Here is a 20394-nt window from a genome sequence, read left to right as displayed (position 1 = left end):
AACACCTCTGTGCTCCACCACTGTGAGACAGTAACTTGGTTGTTTTTGTAAATATATAAGTAAAGAAAATGAGATGTGAGCTCATTTACGGACTTCAGAGAACCCGTTACCTCTAGTCACTCTACCTTGGTCACCAGTGTGTAGTACAGTGGTACTGTTCAGTGGTTTGTAAAGAAAAACATTTCATTTTGTCTGAAAGGTAATGACATCTGGATGTTTTAGTAAAAATTATCATTACAAATTATTAAAACATCAGAAAACAGTTTTCCCACTTTGGGGGAGATGATTTGTTTGGACCATTTTATTTATAGATGTAAATCAGTGTGGTGGTACTAGAGCCTCTATGGAACTTCACATCCATTGCATTTTGTTAGCAAACTTATTTTAACATGTTTCAGGGTTGGTGCTGTGGGTGAAACAGTTTCTTGTCTTCAGTTGCAGACTCTCTTTCTTGCCCTGTTACAGAGCCCCCCAAGTCCAGCTCCATAGTGTCCACAGTCTTGCCAGGACCCTCATCAGCAAGAATGCCTCCTGCTCCAAGTCACCCAGTGGGGCCCATGCCCTCAGCTCCACCACCTCCGGAGCCAATCCAGACCAAAGGTATGTGAGAAGTGGGTTGTTTTATACATATGTACACTCATCTCAGTAGCTGACTTGAAAAAGCCAAACTGTATAACCATAACTAACTGAAAACATGAAAAAAGAAATTTATAATCTGAACTCAAATGTGACAGTTTAGTCTTCTGTGTTAATTTATTTGATTAGATATTTTATATAATTTAGATTTGCTAATCCTTCTATTTTGGGATGCCGAATTTCCTTTCCTAAACCATTGTAGACTTTTTTCTTTTTAGGGTAAATCAACCATCATCATCTTACTTTGTGTCTTGTTTGAAGATTTCTGTGCTTGTCATTATTGTTAATCATCCACAGTTTGGGGAGAGGCGGATGGAGATGGGAGGTGTCGAGGTGGGGTTGTAACCTCTTCCTGCATCATTGGCAAACCATGCAGTTAACTGAATATTCTTAGATAAGTGAGTGATGGATCTGACAGACTGTTTGGGTCTTGTTTCTCCACACTGTCCTTTCTTCCCAAAGTTTTCTCGGTTATTTCCTATATGGCAAAAATTCCATAGTGTTGATGTTTCTGCCTAATATGTGTTTCATTTGATCAGAGTTTGTATTTCCAGTTCACTTGGACTATTTTAAGGACTGTACTTACTATGTGTGACAATCTCTAGTCTTGACTGTGAAAAACCTCAGAAAAGAAAAGGTCTGTGACTCCTTAGCTGCTCTCACTCTCTATTGGTGAGTGTTTCTGTGCCTTTGTGTCAGCTGATCAGATTGTATGCTGTAAAAGTTCTTTCTTGATTGAAAGGAATCAGTACCCAAAGTACTCACTGGTTCCCAAAGCGGGTGAGTCTAGGCACAGAATCTAGTTCTCAGTGTTCGCTTCCAGAGGGCACAGTGGTAGGCAGACTTCGCTTAGGATGAACTTGAGCTCTGAATGATGATTTCTTATATCTTCTCCATTGATGGTGTCTTCAGCTAGCATTTTACAGTGCACTTTGCCCCTAAACAATCACAGAGTTTCTTCCTAGTACATTTTAGAAAGAGAAGAAGCTCCTAACATTTATTGAATACTTAACAATATTCAAGATACTTTGTATTTTTGTTTCTATAATCCCATGTTAATCATATGGCACACAAGTCTCTGTTTTGCAGATTAAAGAAGTGAGATTCATAGAGTTGAAGTAACTTGCCCAAGATTACAGGTTAATGAGTAGCAAAGCAAAAGATTTCTAATTCAGACTTGTCATATATTTTTCCTTACACTATAAACTGATTTTTATTGTTGCTGGCTATTGACAAACTCTTGATTTCCCTAAGATCAGCTACTTGCATAAGTAGCAGAAAAATACAGTATGGGAGTTGTGTGACTTTGTAGCCCTTATTATTACTCATTTGTTATCCAAGTAGCAGATTGCTTTTTTGCCTTTGAGTAGATCTAAACTATAACCTAATTGTTTATGTGAGTCAAGAATACTGTGGTTGTGCAAGTTATAGTCTATATAAATGGAGCTCTTGGAGGCTGTGCAACACTCCATCTTTAAAGAGTGTGCTGGGGATCATGTGACCACTACTGCCATCCAGATCCCAAGTTCTGTGTCTGAAGACTTAATAAACCACGGATTGAAAATACCCAGGAAGCATCTGCACCAAACATATGCAGCCATTATTCTTGTTCTTGTTCCCTAAACGATACAGAAGAGCAGGTATTTATGTAGAATTTACTTTGTATTGGGTATTATAAATAACTAGAGAGGATGTAAAGTATACCGGAGAATGTGCATAGATTATGCACATGTACCATACTATTTTATATAGGGGACTTGAGTGTACAGGGGCTTTCAGACCTTTTTTGTGGAAGCTAGGCATGGTTGCACTTGTAGATTTTATTTTTGTATGTGTTTGTGGTGTGCATGTGTGTATGCATGTTTCCCTGTATGAGGGTGGAGGGTGTGCATGTGTAAGCCTGGCAGAAGTTAACATTGGGTGTCTCTCAATAGCTCTCCACTTTAATTTGAGCCAGGGTTTCTAGCTGAACGTGGAGCTAGACAATTCTGTATAGTCTAGCTAGCTACCACACCCCAGGAATCCTGTCTGCCTCCCTCCCTGAGAACTGGGATTACAGGTGCTGACCCACCTGGCTGGTATATGGGTTCTGATATGAACTCATGCTGGCACAAAAAGTGCTTTATCAAACACGGAGTCATCTTCCCAGCCTTCATGTAGGCTTGTATCCAGTGGACCTGGGAAAACATCTGATGGTTCTGGAACATGTTCCCATTTGTTTTCAAACAAAATTAGTATACAGAATCAGGTGTGAAGGTACATTCGTTGACTCGTAGTGCTCCAGAGGAAGACAGAGTATGAACTCCATAGACAGGAGGAAGAAACCAGGGATTGCAGAAACCAGGCCAGCCTCAGCTGCACTGCAGGTTTGAAGCTAATCTGGATTGTATGAGAGAGAGAATAACTGATACTGATTTCAGATTATATACACAAAATGTTTTCAAAGTACAGTGGTAATGAATATATACAGTATCTATGTATATGTTCAAGTCGAGTGCCATATGTCTAAGCATGTGATACACAGGACTTACTCAGTCCTTTCAACAAATGTTGAGGTAGTAACTACTCCATCCTCCAGATCCTGGGAAAAACGGGCAAGTCGGTTGTGGGAAGTGGATGAAGTCCTGAGTGAATGTGTCATATTTAACATGAGCATGTCCATACCAAGACTCCTGGGAACTGGCAAAGCTTCCCCAGGTCAGGCTCAGGGAAATGGCAAAGCCTTCCCCTGGTCAGCATGAATGTTGACAGTGTGTGCAGAGAGCATCAGCTGTAGCTCTGCCTCCTGGATGTGTACAGCCAGACTGCTCCCTTACAGAGACCTCCCACCAAGACTAGCTAGCCCTCCTCCTCTTGCTGTACATAGAACACGGCGCTGAGTTTCCGGGTTGCTTAGCAAGTGCTCTCCATTGAGAGAGCGAAGCCCACCCGATCTCAGCTTTTCTGTATGTATCTGTCATTTCTTCAGTGTCTGTAGTTTCTTCATTCCCGCGTCACCCCAGTCAGGTTCCCAGTACCTAGCCCTGTTGGATGTGGCAAGTGGCGCCTGAACAGAGACCCTGGACTGTGGGGAACTTGCATCGCTCGGATGAGGGAACGCCCCCCAGAGAAGTTCGCAAATAAAGGTAAAGATAAAGCTAAAAATGAAGGAGAAGTTCGCAAATGAAGGTAAAGATAAACATGAAGGTAAAGGTGGGGTGCAGTTGGAAGTGTTAGGTGTAACCGTGGCAGGCAGAATCTAGAGGTGGACAGTCATGTGCTGATACTTTGAAGGAGGGTTGGGGGAGCTGTGAAGCAGAGTGAAACGTCACAGCTCCAACAGTTCTTGGCCTTGTTCAGGAGACATGCCCTTGGCTTCCAAAAGAAGGGACAGGGAGTCTGACTAGTTGGGAAAAGATAGGCAAAAAGCTCAGAGACACAGGGCTGAACACCCCAAGTGCATTCCCATTTTCACTTACAGTTTTCCCGAGTCTTATATGTGATTCTATAGATCCATGGTTGTTCCCTCAAAGGAGGGCAGGCTCTGCAGAATTGGATCTGTGAGGCAGAGAAGCAAACTGAATTCACAGGGTGGGCTTGCCCTGACCTGCCTGATGCCCTGGACCCTCATACTGAGGAAAGTGATTATGAGGGTGAGGACACCCAACCCAGACTGAAATTGCACTTTGGGTCTGAGCTGCAGCGAATTTTAAGGGGATGTAATGTCACTCCTTTATAGCAAGTCTTGTTAGGCTGAAAGATTTGAGGACGACACTAATGGTTTTAATTGTTTCCTCATGTTTGAGTGGACCTGATCTGCATAATTCAAACCAAATGGTGTGCTATCAAGAGAATACCTTTTAAATCCCTGGAGATCGAGCAAGCCTGTGCAGCCTATAGGCCTGTGGCCCTGTATACCCATGGGCATATTCAGTGTATCCTCAGTGGCAATGCCCGGCCTCCCTCTGATTGGCTAAGCATGGTGAAATCTTGCCTCAACCCAGGGGATTAGCTGCTGTTCAAGGCTGGGTTTACAGAATTATGTGAGGACCAAACACAATGTAATCTGGCCCATAGAGTTGCTATAACTGCATGTATGTTCCTGGGTCCAGGACTTAGGAAGGAACCAACAACCATCCTTTGAAACTTACAACAACTTAACATGGTTCCTTAATGGCACAGAGAGAATTGCCCTCTAAAGGGGAAAAAACCTTGTGGAGAACCTTGGGCAGAGCCAGAATTGTAGCCAGCCTTTGTGGCCTGCTTCTTTTAAGCTACGGTGCCACTGGATAGCTGCCCCTGAGGCAGGAAAGGTACTATCCTATCACTTGGCCTTTGAAAATGCTGACAGGACTTGTAAGGAGACACTTAGGGATTATCCTAAGTGCTTAAATTTACAAGAGACGGTTAGATTGTATGTGGACATATGTCCTAGCAAAAAATGGTGCCTGTTATATTATACATGTGGAAAAACCGAACATTTTACATGTGATTGCTGCCACAAGGGTGTCAGATTTTTTTAAAAAAGCATGTCCTTGTACCCTCCTCTATCTCCCATGGTCTGCACAGCCTCCCGCATTTATGCCTGAGGTGTCAGAGAGGAATCCATTGGGTTAACAAATGCTGTTCACAAATGGGGATTCATCAGCAACCTTGAGAGAGCCCGGGAAATAGCTGATACCCCTTCAAACACTATGTGCTATCTCCCCGAGTCCCCATAAATTGGCAGGACAGACGAATAACCCTAAGCCACCAAAATGCACCATTGACAGCTCTATTAGGCAGCCTCAGGCAGTGGGGGTGAACCTCAGTTCTATCACCTGACTCAGACCCACTCCTAACGTGGGCCGAGTCCAAGCCAGCAGGCACAGTAGGACTTCTTTTAGGCAAAAGCAGCCAGAGCCTACAGAGGCTATAGCGTCACCCAGGGGTAATAGATGAAGGTTGTGCAGGGGGAAATCAAGGTTCTGGTTCAGTTATACCAAACTTGGTTTGGTACTACACCTATGTTAAAAATAACTTAACTAAAGATATTCCACAATACTAAGTGAAGAAAGTTGCTTACAACTTAGTCCTGTAAAATGGAGGTTTGGGGTCTTCAAACCATGTTACTGAGTACAAGGAGTAACAGAAAATCACTCAGAAATGAGGCTGAACTTAAATGGCAAAGCTTTTCTTGGGCTTATTTATACCTGGCAGATGTGCCCTGGCCTCCAGCATTGCCACTTCAGCCAACCACAACCAGCCTACAGGGAGCCAGCAAGGCTTGGACGCCATTCCGAAGTTCACTGTGATTAGATGTCAGCATGCTGGAGGTCATCAAGGGTGTTAGGCCATATACCCCACCCAATGTGCTTGTGATTTTATGGGGCTGACATCTGAGCCAAATGGGAGTCCTTTTATATGGCCAAAGCTGTACTATTATTAGATAGCACACCAGGGATTTAATCCTTTATGGGGTTTAGGTAAAATATAAGTTGCAACTACTCCCATAAATCCTCGGGGTGATTACAAAAGGCTGGGAGTGGGTGTCTCATGACTGCTGGGTTCACTAGCAGCCTTGGTCAGTGCTACACAGCATGCTTGATGGGAATTCGCCTTCTAGGTCACTTGGCCATCAGAGAAAGCTCTCTGGGTAGATCAGTGGCCACTCACAGGGGAAATGACCTCTACTGCTTTGGTGGAGAAACAGTTACAGGGCAGGTGCATAATAGAACAGTTCCTTAATCCCCGGAACACCCCGTCTTCTTCATTAAAAAAGGAGTAGAGGCTGTTACAGGATTTAGGAGCTATAAATAAAGTTATGCAGGCAGTGGGCCCTAGCACCCAGAACCACCATCACCTCCTGCTATACCATCACATTTTTATTTAATTATGGTTGACTTAAAGTATTTTTTTTTTCAACATTTGGCTGTATCCTGGCTATCTCGAAAAGTTTGCTTTTACCCCTCTCCTGCCTAACCATAGTCTGTCTGCACAGCACTGCCCTGGGGTATAAAAGCAGCCCTACTGGGTTAGGAATGTGTTGTTGAATTGCTGATACGTATCACCCAGCATATGGGTGATACTCTAATCAGTCTTCTGATTCTTCTGAACTCAAAAAGGGGCCTTTAGACCTGTTTATCCAGAAAAGATTCAAAAGGCATCTCCATCCCAGCACCTAGGTAAAATTATAGAGGAGCATGTTTTATGCCCTCAAAAACTAAAAACTCGCAAGGATTCTTCTCAAAACTCTTCATGATTTTCAAGAATAGTTGGAATATATAATTGGCTCAGACCTGTACTTAAGCTTACTACCCAAGAACTTTCTCCGATTTCCCAGAATTTAGGAGGGGATGCTGTTCTTTCTTCTCCATGCCATGTTACTTTTGAGGCTAGGACGGCTCTAGGTGGACGAAAGTGGCTGTGTCCAGGTTCATACATGGATCCCAGCCATGCCTCTTTGACTGGAAATTCTTAAGTCACCTACGACCCCTACTGGGGCCCTCTGGCAACTGCAGAGCATTTTGAAATAGCTGCATTTAGGGCATTCCTCATCCAGGGGTTTGAACCTTTGCTGTTGGTGGCAAAATTAATCTCAAAGGGAATGCTAAGTAAGGAGCCAGAAGTCAATGCCACCCTGTATTCAGGAGATCAACAACATTGGCTCTGGCGACAGTCCACTGCCTGGCAGTGCTCTTGGACTAATTACCCTGGCCAGCTTGATTCTCATCTTCTACCATTCAAGATATTGTACTCCCATTCGTGGGGTTGTTTTCCTGAGGTCATATGGTGTTAACCCCTTGCTTTAGCCAGGACTGTCTTTACAGACACTTGTAGCAACGTTGTAGCTGTCTTGCCACTCTTTGGGTTCTGAAGTAAGATGCACAATGTACTCAATGAGCTGAACTCTGCAGTCTTTATAGTTTCGGGTGAGATTGCCTTCCCTATGTCCGTGTTTACAGCCAGCGCTCCTGTGTAGTAGGAGTAAGGCAAGCCTACGTTGGTTGGGCACCAGATCAAGAACTCTGCCATCTTTTTCATAGGATTCTGAAACTCTTGTTTCCTTGTCTGAGTCCTTGCTGTGGTTGCCATATTCGGCCACATTCAGCTCTGCCAGGCCACTGGTTGACGCTGATGCATGGCTGACACCTTGGTCTCAGGGTCCTTGCTCGGCTTCCCTGTTGCTGTGCAGTCGGCCTTCATAAAAGCCTGTGATAGTCATTCTCTGTGTCATCAAAGTGCCTCCTCTTTACAGAACGACTTTGCCATTTTCTGAGACCAGGCTAGGCTAACAGTTAAGCAGTGCACCCACTAGTCCTTTCCAGCCTGTCACATATGACGGTGGCAGTGACCCTGGAATTATGTCCCAGTGCTGTCTGTCTGGCAGATGGGTGCTCATGTCGTCTCTCATGGAGAGAGGAGTTTGTGCATGTTCCTGTTGCTCGCTGTTGTCATGTCGTTTGCATCTGCTTACCCAGGGAGGTTGCCAACACACCATTGCTCACTGCCTCGCTTCATTTTCCGCTATGGGCCATCCCCAGCACCTCACGGTGGACAGTGCTCCTGCTTATACCTTTTCTGTATTAAAAACACAAAGTAGCTCACAACATGGGCATCCCTTACAACCCTCAGGGACAGGCTGATGTAGAAAGGTCCCCTACATGACTCAGGGAACAACTAGAAAAGCAAAAGGGGGACATTCTTTGCCCCTACCAATTCTCTAAACAGGGCTTTATATCCATTACATTTTAAATCGTATAGAAGATGGCCTTACAGCCACAGAATGGCGCTGGCCACCGAAGGACAGGGAAATAAAACCTAAGGTACTGTAGAAGTGTGCCATGACAGGAAAAGGTTTGGCCTGTTCCCCATGCTAATGTGGGGAAGGGGAGGGTATTCTTGTGTCTTCCCTGAAGGTGTGGAACAGCCACTTTGGGTACCTTCAAGGCATCTAAGAGCTGTGGTTGCAGGTGTGAAGAGGCTGAGACCGGAGCCCCCTGAGAAACCGAAAGTGTGGCCCTTGAAGTCAGTCGAGCGCTCTCCAAGGAGGAGGCCTCCTGCACAAACTTCCAGGAGGGCGACACCCCCAACATGGGGCCAGATAAAAAGGCTGATGCAAATGTCGGAGGAGGGAGCGCGAGGCCTGGGGCTGGGGAATAACCCGGCGGCTACATTTCTGATGTGTCTGGTAATCATATCCATTCAGGTAAGTCCAGTCAGGGGAAGAGCCTACTGGACCTACAGCCCCAGGCCACTGCTTTGTCGTTTAGTGGCTCAGTCACATCCTTCCATATCTGTTATACTGATGACGCCCTTCTGTAAACACCTGGAGTCCTGGGGGCTCTCTTCAGCTATTGGGGGTGAGCTACAGCCCTTAGATTCAGACTTGTGTGACAGCCGCCCCTTACAGCAACAGCACATGTGATTGGGGACAAACTGAGGCCACCCTGGGGGTTTGGACCTACAGTGCTAGTGAGGATTTGGCCCAGTTATGTCAGCACACCCTAGGAATGCAGAGGCTTTTGTAAGATGGTTTCTCCTGATACCACAGAACAGTCCTGGACAAGCTTCGGGCTTCAGTCTGTTTAACCTGTTAGAGCATTCCTTTCGCTTTTGTTGGGCACAGCAGCTGTTACGATCTTCCCTCTTCTCATCCTTGCAGTCTGGTGTTGAGCATTACAGCGAGCCACCTCTGGACTAACGTGGAGAGTCATCGTGAGCATCTAAGAAATCAGAAAGGGGGAGATGTAGGGAGCAGAGGAAGGCCTAAGTGAATGTGTCTGTTTGACATGAGCACGGCCATGTCAAGGACCCAGTGCCTCAGATCCATGGACATGGCAAAGCCTTTTCCGGGTCAGGCTCAGGGCCACAGCCTTCCCCTGGTCCAACACGAATGTTGACAGTGTGTACAGAAAGCCTCAACTGCAGCTTCCTCCTCCTCCTCCTCCTCCTCCCAACTGCAGCTTCTTCCTCTCAACTGCAGCTTCTTCCTCCTCCCAACTGCAGCTTCTTCCTCCTCCCAACTGCAGCTTCCTTCTCCTCCTGGATATTTGCAGCCTAAGACTGTTCCCTTACAGAGACCCCCCACCTCCAGCCAAGACTAACCCTCCTCCTTGTGCTGTACATAATAAACATGCTGAGTTTCCGGGTTGCTTAGTAAGTGCTCTCCATCAGAGAGAGTGAAGCCCACCCGACCTCAGCTTTTCTGTATGTGTGTCTGTCATTTCTTCAGTGTCTGTAGTTTCTTCATTCCCGCGTCGCCTCAGTCAGATTTCCAAGACCCAGCGGTACTGGGCACAGCAATTGATAACGTCCTAAGCACTAACAACTAGTCCGTCACTGAACCTAATTTGAACCCAGAGTCCCAGTTGTTTTTTGTTTGTTTGCTTGTTTAAGACAGGACCTCACTAGGTAGCCCTGACTGACCTGGAACTCACACTCAGTATCCGACTGCCTCTACCTCCTGAGTGCTGGCAGGGTCCCAGTGGTTATCTGCCCTGTCACACTGCTCATTGCTGGAGTATTTCTTACTGTATTTGCTTTGCTCTCACGGGACACTTGGAAAGTGGATAGTTCTTTGACACGTAGTGGTTGGAGGCTGATAAGAGCATACTCACTCACTGTCCTTACCCTGTCGCCTCCCCTTTTTGCTTCTGAAGAGGACCATACCAGAGAAGTTCTCTTTCTGACATGCTTCGCCTGCACCTGAGGTATCTTCAGAAAAGGAAATTTTAAGTTTGGGTCCTTCGTTAGTCATGTAAGGAATGAGCATGCTTTCTTTGTAGCCACAGAGAGAGTTTTTTTTTTTACTTCGTGCAGTATTTCAGAGTGAACTTTAGATAAGTCAGGGTTACTGTGTCCTTTGTAAAGTGGGGCATGGGGAGGCTGTTAGCAAGGTACTTCTTTGGGTGGAAAAATAGTACTATCGGAGTGGGCATCTGAGTGTTTATTATAAAGCTGGTATTTCATGAGAGCCCTTGTGAGGTCTTCTAATGTGTGCTGCTTTGAAGATAATCTTAGGAAAGATAAAAGTTGCTTCAAAATCTAAACTGTTGAATTAAAAAATAAAATAAAATGTCCTTCACAGTGGGGTTGTCCTCTTGAGACCAGTTCAGTTTCTTTTCAGCATAGCTGGAGTGGGGACAATAAAGATCGCTTTTGTTAAATGGTCCCAAAGGATGTGTTCTGCAGAAGACCTTTAGTAGTAGGTAATTTAATCCAAATGTGCTTCTCGGCATCACCCTCCTGCTGGGGATCAAACGTAAGGCACGTGCAGCTTGGGCATGTGCTCCACGTCAGTACATCTCCAGACCACAGGAATGAACGGGGGTGGGGGGTAGGATGGGCTGTGTATCACTTATTTGTCTGTCTGTCTGTCTGTCTGTCTGTCGACCTACCTGCCTACTATCTATCTACCTATTTATTTTGCAAGGAGAGTGTGAAATTTGGGTCCATAATTTCAATTTTCCTATATTCCGGAAGAAATTAGGAAACAAGACTTATCAAGGAAAGTGGATTTATTTAGTTTGGACACATTGGAAAGGAAAACAAAATCAGTTTTTCTTCAACTTCCTTAGTAGCAGTATTCCATGTTTAATAGGGAAGATGAAACCCACAGGAAGTATGCCCGCAAAAGTCCAGGCATTATCAAACTGTGAGATCTTTCTGAGAGAGCTCAGTAGGAGAACTCCCAGAGAAATCCTAATTTTGTGGTTTATTTCTTGTATGTTCCTGTCAGCACTGCTACTGAGGGAGTATCCTCTTCATTCTGGAGTCTGTTAACTGCGGTGCTCTTCATTATGTCAGATCCTGGGAGTGCTCTCTGCCTCTTGGGGTCACTAAATTCAGAGCTCGTATGTCTTGGCTAATTTGGTGCTTTTGAATATAAGAACAGTTCTGTTTTGTATAGTTCTGTGGCAGGTTCAGGATGAGCTCTGGGAGGCAATGTTACAGTCTCTTACTTTATGGTTGTCCTAACCCATGTGTATGGGTTTGAGCTCTTAAAGAGAGTTTGAGTAAAGCACTGTGGGATTCCTGTACACTGGAGTTGGTTATGGGGCAGTTAGCTGCTTTGAGGCAAAAGCTCCCCATTGGTTGCGTTCTAAATATACTGTATATACCTGAAACAGGACCTTTAAATGTGGAGTGATCTTCTTCCAGAGCTATTATCATTCCTTTGTGGTTCTGAAATGTCATGTTCTTATCTATTAATATTCCCAAGCTTTTAGTGGAGCTTACTTGAACAAGCAAAGGTAAGCTAATTTCTGAACATATTAAAAGTCATGGTGGGAGAAAGGTATGTGACATTTAGTTAATATAGTAAATGGACAACCACAATATATTCTAAAGTCTACAATTCATAATATTATTCTCTTAAATAATGTTTTTTAGTGAGTTAAATCACTGCTATATGAGTTTTTAATCACTGTTTAGCCATCTCGTTTTCTCTCAACTAGGTCTTAGATTCTTTTCTAATAAGTGAAATAAATGTGTTTAAATCTGGAGGAGAGGAAAATATTGATTTTATACTATGTATATAAAGTTGCTTTGTGTTGTGGTTCCTTTGGGTAGTATCACCAAACAACCATACTAACCCAGTCCTGAAGAATGGTCTCCTCTCACTGTTCCTTTGCTGGCCTCTTTAATCCGACAACAGAGTCTCTTCTTTGTCTTGTGTCTTTACACACACATGTGTACCTTTAAAGTACACTATTAATAGCCCATTGAAGAAGTGTGACATTTAAAGTAAGTCATTAAATTTCAGGATTTCTTCTGTATAAAACCTTTTGCTATTGATCTGTTGAATTTTAACTTCTTTGTATATTTAGCTTATGGTCTAATATTAGGTAAATTTTTATTTTAAGAGGTGGTTAGAGGACCATGCCACTGACTTTGGAAGGTGTCAATTTGTTATGCAATATGTGAACCTATTTTCTATTGAGTTTTACTTTCTCAGCTGAATTCAAGATAACTGCTATTTTAACTGTATGAAATGTTCCAGCTAGCCAGGTACGATGATAGTTCACATCTGTAATCTCATCACTTAGGGAGCTGAGACTGAGGAGTACCATGAGTTCAAGGCCAGTCTGGGCTACAGAGCGAACCAGCTGGAAAAACAAAAGAAAAACAAACCCCAAGTCAGTAAAGCTAGCAGATTTCCCACGACACTTCGGATTAGTGGGAAGAGCAAAGCTTTACTTACCTGCAGATTAACTTTTGCTCTCCTCTGAGCTCAAATGTGACTGTTAGCAGCACTCCCTCACTCTCAAGATGAGTTCTGTTTACCCACATAACCAAAAAGGCCCCCTGAAAAATAACGGTGAGAGCCTGTGAGGCGGCAGAGCCTGGGATTGCTGACGCTGCCCATGCCTCCAGTGTACTGAGTGTACCTGGAGATCCCAGCTCTGCTTCTGAAGCTTTTCTTTTTCAAAATAGAGCTGTGAGATTTTCCTTGTAAGCATGTGTTTACTCCTATTTGTAAAGTGTTGTCATTTTTAAGTTAGGTTAGTTGTATTTTCCTTTAAAATTTTATGGATGTTAATTTTCACATCTTGACCTTACCAGACAAGTTAATAATATGTAGTAACTGTATGACAAAGGAAGCCTTACACAGGGAACCACACCAGACTGTGTGTCTTTTCCGTGGTGGAGTTCAGACGTCCTGATCTTATTCCACCCACATGTAGGCTGTAGGGCGACTCTGACGAGACTGGGCATCTCACGAAAAGCACTGCTGTGTCACTGTGAACTTAAGGCCACAGTGTCCCCAGTGAGCAGAGAACTGTACCCAGTACAGCTTTTTAACTGTCATTCTTCTCCTAAGGCAACCAAGCTACCATCAGAGTGGCATTAGCATACAGAAGGAACCTAACACTGAATGTGTTTAGCATTCAGCCATACATATGTAGTTCAGTAGAAATGATCACTGCCTGCTGGGAAAGCACATTCTCAAAGCAAGTGCCCCACAACAGTCCCAAGGCTGAAGACGGTAAAGGGAGCTAGAGCTCACAGATGCTTTCTGAGAACCCCACTGTGGATTCCAAAGTCAGTGTAATATATGGTACTTTTTTCATGCTTAAACCAGTTATTTCGAATTAAAATCGCTTTTACTAAACTGCTCTGCATAGATTTTTCTAATGGTTCTGGTTTTGATAATAATCTGCTGATATTAATATGCATGCTGGGATGTTCTTTGGAATGTCAGAGTTCTTTCTCACTTTGAATGTAATGTCAAGATTTATGTCCTTGCCTTTCCTGTTGGTTTGACTCTTGTGTTTGTGCTTTCCACTTTACAGGCATGCAGTATGGTGACTATGTTAATAATCAAGCTAGCTCCACACCAACTCCCTTGTCATCAGCTTCCGATGATGAGGAAGAGGAGGATGAGGATGAGGAAGCAGGTCTGCTTTAGCTTTACACAGTTTCCATCTTCACCTGTTTAAACTGTCTTTATTTACAATCTTAGCCTTTAGAAAATGTCTGAAGACTGAGCAGATTGAACCGCTCGGTTTGGGTTACAGAGGTTGGCTCACTTGATTGGATCACATCTTTGATGATGGTTGACTGTTTTCTTCTTTTAGACATGCCTGTCTTCCCAAGCTGTGTGCAAAGGAATGAGACCTGACTGCAGCCCTGCTGATTGCTATAGCACCCTTTAGGACTGATGTTTTCTGCTGTGCATGCTCCTTCAGATTAATCAAATTGAGCTAGCTGGAGTTTGTAATGTGATAGAGAAGCAAGATAGTGATCTCTGGGCTCTGGGTCCCTTGGGCTCTCTTAGCATGCACTTAGAAGTGCCATCTCAGTATTTTCCTGCTCATGAAACAGGAGATCATGTCACATTCACTAAAGAAGGTATATGGTTGCATGGTGACAACCTGCTTCATTGTATTTTTTATGCTTGATAGGTAGAACACTATTAAAAATTAGACAGTTCAGTTCTTCCACTGATATTAACGCTTGAAGAGTAGATAAATAATGCTCATTCGAGTTACTGTGATTTTCTTCTTACTGTTATTGATTATTGATCGAAGGATTTACTACAATTTGTCTAATCAAAAGTTGCTGTTCTGTGTGTATGTTTTAAAATATTCAAATCTTTATACATGATTTGAGAGGGATAAAAATAAGAGATGCCAGTTAGGAAGAAATTTTCCTTAATATATAAAAATATTTATTTTTCAGAAATGTTTTAAATTTTGTATTTTAACATGATTTCAGATTTTTAAAGTTTAAAAAGATATCCCCATATATGTTTTGCCCAAATAAACCACCTTCTTTATAATTCTTCAGTATTTTTCCATTTGTTGTCGGAAAGTAAATCACAGGCATGAACTTTACTACCAGGTACTGTGATGTGTATTGCCTAGTGACCACGGTAGTACAGTTCCAGGAAACTGAACATTGGTGCAGTAATGGCTAGTGTGTAGCCCGTAGTCAGTTCTTAGTGGCTGTCCCAATTTCACTTTTTATACCTGTTTTCATGGCCCAGGGTCCAATCCATAATAGTTCATTAAGCTTGGTATGTCCACAATAGCTCTGTCGATGCAAAACAAACAAAAACAAAGCTCTCAGTTCAAAGGGAGTAAGAGAGAATTTACTTAAAGCCCAATGTGAGTGACTGGCTTAGGAACGCAGATTTAGGTTGCCCTACATACCATGTTCCGATGTAATGGTTTCATGGAGTTTTGATAGTAGCAGAGTAAAGGAAGTCATAAATCAAGGTGCTCTTCAAACACATTGGTGGAAACACCAGGTAGACAGGATACACAGCAAGATGGGGAACCTCTGCCGTGCTTCTGAGATCGGATCTGATTGACATTCTTGTTGCATTGGTGGAGGCTGAGTCTCTGTACATTCCAGGATTTACCTAATAAGTCACGAGACTGTTAGGTCACACACACAGGTGGGAAATAAATGGCTAGTAAGGGAGCTAAAGCTAGCTCAAAATAATTTTGGCTTTCAGCCTATAGCATACTTGCTTTCTAAAACCTGTCACTATCTTATAGCTTGTTTAACACAGGTGTGGCTTGTTTCTGGGAACTTGCATTCACACAGGCCAATTATTTTTTAAAATATTTCCTGATGATTAGAGTCAGATCATATAGTTTTTCCTTTTTATTGCTGCTGTTTTGATTTATTGAGGCAGAGTGTCATGTAGCCCATGTTGGTCTCATAGTCTCTGTAGAGTCAAGGCTGGCCTTGAACTCTTGCCTCCACCCCTCAGCTGCTGGAATTCCATGTGTTCACGGCCACATTTGGCTTAGAGCACACAGCTCTGACAGGATTTCTAAAGCAGTATTGTATTTGCAGTACCCCTGGTGATGCCTGTTCCATATTGATGAAGTTAGCAGCGAGCATTCTGTTAAGGTGGTAGCTGCCACAGACTCTGGAAAGTCACTTTTCCTTGTTGAAGCTAATGAGCACTTTGGAGAGATTTTTTTTGAGACGGGCAAATGTACTGGTTTTTGTGTTTTAATTCTTATGTATGTGCATATCACGTGCTGACGCGTGAGTCTGTACACAAGCAGAGGTCAGGCGAGTGCTTTGGATTTCTTGGAGCTGGAAATGCAGGCAGCAAGGGATGTCTGGCTTGCTATGTCGGTGCTGAGCTCTGAACTCTGGTCCTCATTGCTCAGCAAGTCCTCCAGCTGCTGAGCCATCGCTCCAGTCCTGAATACCATGTTCTTTATTTAGCTGTTACCCATTGCTTTAGTATTCATTAATATTTTCAAACTCTCGGGTCCTGTATTGATGAGATGGGCTTATTTTTATGAGGACTCCTGATAGCATCTTGTTCTGGATTTGGCTGGTGGCAGTGTCTTTAGATGGGCTCTGATGTCTTCCTTCCTCCCTTGAGGGTATAACACTGCTTGGGCATGAGGAGATAGAAAGAGAAGGGAAGAACATTCCTTTAGTATCATTAGTGCGCATTTCATGTGTGTCTGTGACTCTGGGTGAATCCTTCTAGTCCTGGGTGGGTGCTCTTATTAAAACCTGTTACTAATAAGGAACAGGTCAGACGTATAGGGTACCCACTTTTTCTCAACCAGTAGGTGGTGAACACGGAGTCTCCCTTTCCTTTTTCTGCATGTTTTCTGTAAGTTGTGGAAAGCAGAACCTCTGTTTACACAGTTAACTTGAAATTGGGCAGTACTAGGAAATATCGTGGTCTTTGTTGAGCCCTAGAGGACAACCTGGGCCTTTTCTTCAGGCTCCAAGGTTTTTATATTTTTTCAGCTTCAGAGAGCCTGTGCTGTTTGTACTTCTTTTTGAACCAGGGTCTCCCTGTGTAGTGCAGGTGAGTGTTCATTTGGCTCCTCTTTCCTTTACCGCCCCGCATTCTCACCCCTTCTTTCTTCCTCCTCTGGCTTTTGTGAGACAAAAGTAAACTCCATCCCTAGACATTTCCCCACCTGGCCTCATCATTCTTACACTTCTGGTGTAAGGAGACTAAGGAACCTAGAGCTACCTAAGGTTTATAGTGGGATAATCCATCAAACTGTTCATTTATCTAAAATTAGCTTTCACATGGAAATGGGCCAGATAGCGTTTCCCTAATCCGGAGTGTGAATTGCTACAAAAGCTAAAACCTTTTCAGTACCAATATGACTCAAGAGGACAATTGTACTTTCCTCACAGTAGGTCATAGTTAATCCTAGATGCACTACAAATATGGAAGATTACTTTTTGATCCCATGTTTAAGGTACATGTGAAATATAAATGATTCTATGTTTAGATTTGATTTCCAGTATATCTCATCTTTTATATATAAATAATCCAGAACCTGAAAAAAATTTTTAAACTGAAACCTTTCTGGTTCCATGTATTTTAGATAAGAAATGTTCAATCTGTACTTTTGTTCTAAAGAGGTATACAGTGGCCTTCACAAATACTTAGGATAGGGAAACAGCATTTATAATTATAGTACAACTTGATTTGGGATTTTAAACGATGCCTTACCTGGAGAGGAAATGCTTTTCTACTGGCACAAGGAAAGATTTCTCAAGCGGAGAAGGGAAATCAGACTAGAGTGTAGTAGCCTTGAACACAAGGGGAGAAGGAGGTGTGTTGGTTGGTAGGTGTGTGGGATAGCTACATTGTGAGGGAAGAGGGAGGATGGTCCCACAGTCTTGAGAAGTGAGGGTGCGAGCCAAGTGTAAGCCATAGTTTGAAGGGTTTCACTGTGTAGGTTATTTAGATGTTTTCCTCTAGGAGTGTAGTGAATTCATGGAGATGTCTTTAAGCGTGTTCAGAATGTCAACATCCAGGTTTCATGTGTGTTTGCCTGTGTGCATGTTTAGTACAGTTCTGACTAGTGTTGGCAGGGATGGTGTGAATGCACTAGAGTGGATTAATTAAGCATTAAGTTGTGTCAGAGTTCAACTGTGTTAATTGTTCCCGACTCTTAGTGGTCCATTTGTGATTACAACTGGAACTGCTTTGATACTGTGACCAGACTTGGACTTCTGAAAGCAAGTGAGCAGACTTAAAGTCACTAACTAAATTAGAACAGCTGTTTTTATAAAAGTAGTACTTGGAAAGTTTGTAGCTATGGCATTATTAAGATGGGCAATTTTTAAACTTGTATTAAATTTTTTTCATATAGTATTATTTTTAGGATAGTCTTTCTACTCCCATCTCTTCCTAAATCCTTCCACTGTGCTCCCCATGCAGCCTCAAGTTCTCGTTCTCTCTCTCTCTCAAAAAAAAAAGGAAAAATAGCAAAAAATGAAAATCAGAACAGATGCTAAAAGAGAAAGAAAATCAGTAAGACAACAGAGAGAGAGAGAGAGAGAGAGAGAGAGAGAGAGAGAGAGAGAGAGAGAGAAAATGGAGTTCGTTTTGTGTTAGCCAACACTCCTAGGAATGTTTGGCCTGTAGTGTGGTTGATACACAAAATGACATTCCATTGAAGAAAACTGATTTCTCTTTCTTAGGAGATATCAATTGCAATAGCTGTTGGTTCAGGGGTGGGAGTTTGTGTCCACTTCAAAGTGAGCAATTTTTTTTAAAGTTTTATTTCTTGTATACAAGTGCTCTATCTGCATGTGCAGCTGCACAGCAGAAGAGGGCATCAGATATCACTACAGATGGTTGTGAGCCACCATGTGGTTGCTGGGAATTGAACTCAGGACCTCTGGAAGAGTAGTCAGTGCTCTTAACCTCTGAGCCATTTCTCCAGCCCGCAAATTTTTGATATATTAAAAATTTTAACATTGGCTGGGCAGTGGTGGCGCACGCTTTTAATCCCAGCACTCAGGAGGCAGAGCCAGGCGGATCTCTGTGAGTTCGAGGCCAACCTGCTCTACAGAGTGAGTTCTAGGAAAGGCACAAAGCTACACAGAGAAACTCTGTCTCGAAAAAAAAAAAAAAAAAATTAACATTGACTTACCATGAAAGAGCCTCCGATTCGGGATTAGATAGAAGTATGGTCTGTAATAATTTGATATGAATATCTTATCTTTGGCTTCATTCTTTTTCAAGAATAATTATTTGCGATTTTGTTACTAAGATTTTTTTTAAGCATTCCCTTGTATGTGTGTGTTTATGTGGGATGCATGTATGCCACAGCCTGTCAGTGGAGGTCACGACAACTTGGGGGAGTCTCTCCTCGCCTCTGTTGTGTTGATCCTGGCAGTCCAACTCAGGTTATTAGGTTTGGATGGAAGAGCCTGTTGTACACGGAGGTCAGAAAAGGGTGTTGAATCCCCTGGAACTAGAGATCAAGATAGTTGAGAAGCACCTTGAGGGTGCTGGGAACAGAACTTAGGTCCTCTGGGAGAGCAGGCAGTGCTCTTAATAGCTGAGCCATCTTTCCATCCCAGAATTGTTAACTTTATGTTTATGAGTGTTAGTCTGCATGTATGTGCACTGCATGTGTGCCTGAGGCCAAGGAGGCAAGAGAGGGCACTGGGTCACCCGAAACTGGAGTTATTGTGGACAGTTTTAAATCACCATATGGCAGTGCTTCTCAACCTGTGCGTCTCTAACCCCACAGGGTCACATATCAGATATTTACAGTATGATTCATAGCAGTAGCAAAATTACAGTTAGGAAGTAGCAATGAAAATAACTTCATGGTTGGGGCCACCACAGCATGAGGAACTGTGCGAAAGGGTATTATTGTCCAATGTATTACGAAAAGTGTGTTAGGAAGGTTGAGAACCACTGGCTTAGGCTCAGTTTGCACTGCCTCTTGAGTGCTGGGAGGCTTGCATCACCATGCCCAGCAAAAATTATTGTTTTTCAATAGTTACATTTAAACCACTTTTTGGTAGAATATACCATAGATGGTGGTTGGTGTTTGTTTTGAGACAGGGTCTCACTATGTAGCCTTGGCTGGCCTGGAACTCACTATGTAGATCAGGTTGGTCTTGAACTCAGAGATCTGCCTACTTTTGCCTTACCATAGTATTTTGTAGCAGTTTTATTGGGGTATAACTCATACCATAAACTTAACTTACTTAATGTACTGCTCAGCACGTTTTACTGTTTTCTTACTTTATTACCTGTCACTATTGCAGAGCGTTCATATTGCCTCGGAATAGAAACTGTTTATCTTTCAGCAGTCACTTCGCATTCTCCCTTTCTCAGCAACAGAGAGCTCAGACACCTGCTGAGTGTTTGGTGACTGACTTCTTTCTCTGAACATCCTATGTAAGGCTCATCCATGCTGTCGCCTGTGTCCGTACTTCATTCCTCTTCATTGGCCCACAGCCAGTCCATTTTGTTGTCACCTTTCCTTTCCTCATTCCTGAGTTGGTGGACATTGGGATTGTTTCTCTTTTTTGGCT

At 43.1% G+C, this 20394-nt stretch overlaps 1 protein-coding gene across 2 annotated transcripts in view; it reads left to right on the top strand.

The window, feature by feature from the left end:
- The window catches only part of Sec24b (SEC24 homolog B, COPII coat complex component), an 80621-nt gene that overhangs the window by 24117 nt on the left and 36110 nt on the right, over positions 1-20394 (top strand). For both annotated transcript variants that reach the window (XR_009379915.1, XM_059266228.1), the window contains exons 3-4: positions 466-600; positions 13893-13997. Coding sequence is in view for 1 of the 2 variants with exons in the window: in XM_059266228.1 (XP_059122211.1) it covers positions 466-600; positions 13893-13997 (240 nt within the window). In the remaining variant the exon portion in view is untranslated. The remainder of the gene's footprint in view (positions 1-465; positions 601-13892; positions 13998-20394) is intronic.

The sequence above is a fragment of the Peromyscus eremicus genome, chromosome 6, assembly GCF_949786415.1.
Source record: "Peromyscus eremicus chromosome 6, PerEre_H2_v1, whole genome shotgun sequence".
Taxonomy (NCBI): Eukaryota; Metazoa; Chordata; class Mammalia; order Rodentia; family Cricetidae; genus Peromyscus; species Peromyscus eremicus.
The sequence above is the reverse complement of the archived record's forward strand: the minus strand, read 5'-3'. Positions and strand labels throughout refer to the sequence as shown.